This window comes from Giraffa tippelskirchi, chromosome 2 (genome assembly GCF_054371585.1).
Source record: "Giraffa tippelskirchi isolate mGirTip1 chromosome 2, T2T-mGirTip1v1.2.pri, whole genome shotgun sequence".
Classification (NCBI taxonomy): domain Eukaryota; kingdom Metazoa; phylum Chordata; class Mammalia; order Artiodactyla; family Giraffidae; genus Giraffa; species Giraffa tippelskirchi.
The window spans coordinates 222,110,884-222,115,568 of record NC_137276.1 but is presented as its reverse complement, the minus strand read 5'-3'; the positions used below and the strand labels follow the sequence as shown (position 1 = coordinate 222,115,568).

At 37.4% G+C, this 4,685-nt stretch overlaps 1 protein-coding gene across 2 annotated transcripts; it reads left to right on the top strand.

Moving 5' to 3' along the window:
- Positions 1 to 363: 363 nt before the first annotated feature.
- On the top strand, positions 364 to 2,291 carry LOC145539197 (eukaryotic initiation factor 4A-II). 2 transcript variants are annotated; one of them, XM_081572810.1, is made up of 2 exons: positions 364 to 691; positions 731 to 2,291. In XM_081572810.1, exons 1-2 carry the CDS (start codon positions 399 to 401, stop codon positions 1,620 to 1,622), a joined length of 1,185 nt encoding a protein of 394 aa, XP_081428936.1. In that variant the 5' UTR covers positions 364 to 398; the 3' UTR covers positions 1,623 to 2,291. The 2 variants fall into 2 exon arrangements, with proteins under 2 accessions (XP_081428936.1, XP_081428935.1); XM_081572809.1 differs by having other exon boundaries at positions 364 to 2,291.
- The last annotated feature ends 2,394 nt before the right edge of the window (positions 2,292 to 4,685 follow it).

The following is a 4,685-nucleotide window of genomic DNA, read 5'->3' as shown; positions in this document are numbered from 1 at the left end:
GGTCAGTTTCCTCCTTGACCTGCTTTCCACAGTTCATTCTAATTTAAAAATTTTCATTTAGTATAGAGGGAAGAGCATGCGCTGTGAAGGAGTCCAGAATTCTTGAAATGCCAGCTCCATTATTAGTGTTCCATAGACAAATGACCTCAACATCTGAGCCTCAGTTTCCACTTCTGTAAAATGGGATAATGCTGACACTCACTTAACAGTGGCTGAGAGACTTAGATGAGATAATCTATGCAGTCTTTAGCACAGCTCCTTCACGTGGGAAGCACTCATTAAATGTTGCCCGTATTTGTAAAATGGGATCAGTGATGCCTTCTATGGGAGTGGTTGAGGGGATCAGATAAGAAAGCGTGTGTAGCTTTTCAGTCCGGCAGTGAGTGGTTTTTCGGATCATGTCTGGTGGCTCCGCGGATTATAACAGAGAACATGGCGGCCCAGAGGGAATGGACCCCGATGGTGTCATCGAGAGCAACTGGAATGAGATTGTTGATAACTTTGATGATATGAACTTAAAGGAGTCTCTTCTTCGGGGCATCTATGCTTATGGTTTTGAGAAGCCATCAGCTATTCAGCAGAGAGCTATTATTCCATGTATTAAAGGGTATGATGTGATTGCTCAAGCTCAGTCAGGTACTGGCAAGACAGCCACATTTGCTATTTCCATCCTGCAACAGTTGGAGATTGAGTTCAAGGAGACCCAAGCACTAGTATTGGCCCCCACCAGAGAACTGGCTCAACAGATCCAAAAGGTAATTCTGGCACTTGGAGATTATATGGGAGCAACTTGTCATGCCTGCATTGGTGGAACAAATGTTCGAAATGAAATGCAAAAACTGCAGGCCGAAGCACCACATATTGTTGTTGGGACACCAGGGAGAGTGTTTGATATGTTAAACAGAAGGTATCTCTCTCCAAAATGGATCAAAATGTTCGTTTTGGATGAAGCAGATGAAATGCTGAGCCGAGGGTTTAAGGATCAAATCTATGAGATTTTCCAAAAATTAAATACTAGTATTCAGGTGGTGTTGCTTTCTGCCACAATGCCAACAGATGTGTTGGAAGTGACCAAAAAATTCATGAGAGATCCAATTCGAATTTTGGTGAAAAAGGAAGAATTGACCCTTGAAGGAATCAAACAGTTTTATATTAATGTTGAAAGAGAGGAATGGAAGTTGGATACACTTTGTGACTTGTACGAGACACTGACAATTACGCAGGCTGTTATTTTTCTCAATACAAGGCGCAAGGTGGACTGGCTCACAGAGAAAATGCATGCCAGGGACTTCACAGTTTCTGCCCTGCATGGTGACATGGACCAGAAAGAAAGAGATGTTATCATGAGGGAATTTCGATCAGGGTCAAGCCGTGTTCTAATCACTACTGACTTGTTGGCTCGTGGAATTGATGTGCAACAAGTGTCATTGGTTATAAACTATGATCTACCTACCAATCGTGAAAACTATATTCACAGAATTGGCAGAGGGGGTCGATTTGGGAGGAAAGGTGTGGCTATAAACTTTGTTACTGAAGAAGACAAGAGGATTCTTCGTGACATTGAGACTTTCTACAATACTACAGTGGAGGAAATGCCAATGAATGTGGCCGACCTTATTTAATTCCTGGGATGAGATGGTTTTGAATGCAGTGCTCGCTGTTGCTGAATAGACGATCACAACGTGCATTGTGCTTCTTTCTTTGGGAATATTTGAATCTTGTCTCAATGCTCATAACGGATCAGAAATACAGATTTTGATAGCAAAGCGACATTAGTCGTGAGCTCTTGTGAGGAAAGTCATTGGCTTTATCCTCTTTAGAGTTAGACTGTTGGGGTGGGTATAAAAGATGGGGTCTGTAAAATCTTTCTTTCTTAGAAATTTATTTCCTAGTTCTGTAGAAATGGTTGTATTAGATGTTCTCTATCATTTAATAATATACTTGTGGACTAAAAGATATAAGTGCTGTATAAAATCAGCCAATTATGTTAAACTAGCATATCTGCCTTTATTGTGTTTGTCATTAGCCCGAATAGAAAGGCCTTTAAAACTGATTTTTTTTTTTTAGCATTTGAATGCATTTTGTTTGGTATTATATTTATTCAATAAAGTATTTAATTAGTGCTAAGTGTGAACTGGACCCTGTTGCTAAGCCCCAGCAAGCAATCATCCTAGGTAGGGTTAAACCCCCAGTAAAATTGCCATATTGCACATGTCTTAATGAAGTTTGAATGTTAAATAAATTGTATATTCACTTTAAAAAAAAAAAAAAAAAAAAAAAAAAAAAAGAAAGCGTGTGTAGATGCTACGCTTCACGTCTGCCCATGTACCTTACAATAAAAGTAAGTTTTCTTCCCTTCTCAGACCACTTCCACCTCAGACAATGATATATTTTCCTGGAAACTAGAATGGGCCTCCTTCTTGATTAGAAAGTTCTGAGAACGCAATACATTTTCTTCTTTTTAAAATTACTTCTTTTCCTTCCATCAAAACTGGTAAGTGATCATTATTGCACTGATGTTTTAAGGACTAGCCCGTAACTCATACCCTATGATTTTACCCCATTTCTTCATCTTTTCCACTCTTGGGTATTCCCTGCAGTGACTTTGGTCTTGAGTGATTCTGAGTTGCTCTATTTGTGAGTCTCATCTATGTTATTTCTTGCTTGTCTCTTCTATCATCTAGTTAGGTGGGTACACCTCAATTTTTCAACATGCTACATTTGGAAATTTCTTTGATTGTTTTAATAAAAAAAATGACACTGGCAATTCATTTGGTTGTTAATTTGACCCCCTTTGAAATAGAACAAATTTGAATTCTGGGCCCTGTAAAGAAATTCCAGGTCAACACCCTCATTAGGTCTCATTAATTGAAAAATGAAGAATTTTCTACTATAAACCCTTTTTTTATTTTCACGGGTCTTTCTATATAGGACTAGCACTGATGTTATTTACATCTATGTGACGGCAAAGCTGTTACTTGCAAGTTTTTTAATGTATTCAGGTATATTCATTTTGATTGACTGTTCTTTCTCCTGATCAGTTTCCATCAATAGGTTTCATTACCAAGAGCCATTGCCAGTTTATAGTGTATTTTCCAAGAGAGACTTTGCTTTCATTTTTTATAGGATTTAAGTTTTTATTTTCTAAAAGAAAGCTATAAGGAGTTAGCTGGTGGTCTCGTGGTTAGGACTCCATGCTTCTACCGCTGGGGGCATGTCTCTGTCCCTGGTCTGGGAGCTAAGATCTGAGATCCCATCCATATGCTGCGCAATGCGGCCAAACAAAAAATTTGAAAAACCAAGTAAAGAAAGTTATAGTCATTCCTTCCCTTCTCCCACATTTGTTGTTGTGTTCATTCCTCTCTCTAAGGACGTTTAGGGTCATGACTCTGGCCTCCAGGAATTCCACCAAGATTGACTGCGGTCCCGTATGGATTCATTCTTTGATTCTGACACTGTGCTCCCTTCACTCAGCAGCTTCCTGCTGCAAAGAGAAAGAAATCTTGTCTTCTTGCAACAAGATTGCAGTTGACAGCTCTCTGAGTGGTTTTTCTCTTCTTCGTTGCTTTTGTAAATCTGTAGACATCCCTGCTCTCCTGTCAAGTTCTGTTCTTCTCAAGCGCCTCATGACAATAATTTTTAAAAGATTAGGTCATTGGTTTTTTCAAATTCCATCTGGGAAAGATTTTCTTTCTAACATGATGTTGTTGCCCATCTTAAAATCAATGGGTGCAGCATCAAAAGAAATCTAAACAAAACAAATATCTACATTTTCATTTTATATGTTTTTCTTTATGTAATTCAAGCTTCTATCAACAATTGAAAGTCTTAGGAGATATCCTTTTTCAGTTTTTTGAGTTATAATTGACAAATATTGCAAGACAGCTTAAGTGTATAATGTGATAATTAAACATGTACATATTATGAAAAGATTCTCTCCATTGAGCTAACTAACATATTTATTACCTTACATATTTCCTTTTTGGAGGGGGGTGATAACATTTCAGTTCTATTCTCTTAGCAAATTTCAAACATGCAATGCAGTGCTATCAACTATAGTCACCATGTAATATAGTAGATCCCGAGGACTTATCATCTTACAGTTGAAAGTTTGTACCCTTTTACCAATCTATTTCCCTAACTCCTCAGCCCCTTTTCTGCTTTTTGTTTTGCTTTAGCAACCACTTTTCTGCTCTTTGTTTCTATGAGTTTGCCCCCCCTTCTTTTTTTTTTTTTAAAGATTCTATGTATAAGTGATACTATGAAATATTTTTCTTTCTCTACCTAGCATATTTCACTTAGCATCAAGCCCTCAAGTTCTAATAATGCTGTCATAAATGATAAGATTTCTTTCTTTTTTAAGGCTGATAATGTTTCATTATATATACATATACATGTATGATGTGCCTATACCACATTTTCTTTATTTATTCATTCAATGACAGACTTAGGTTGCTTCCATCCCACAGCTTTTGTGAAAAATGCTGCTTTTCTATTTTTTGGAAAATAACCATTATCTTCATGGAAACATTTTGAAAATTCATTTTAATATCATCAGTTTTTCTTACATCAAAGCAAAATGTAACTGACAACAGAGAACATCAGTATTACTGGAAAATTATGGTTATATAATGGGTTATTGGGCTTCTCTGGTAGCTCAGACCGTAAAGAATCCACTTACAATG

Coding starts and splice junctions, on each gene's coding strand:
- LOC145539197 (XM_081572809.1), top strand. CDS start 399: ATGTCTGGTGGCTCCGCGGATTATAACAGAGAACATGGCGGCCCAGAG.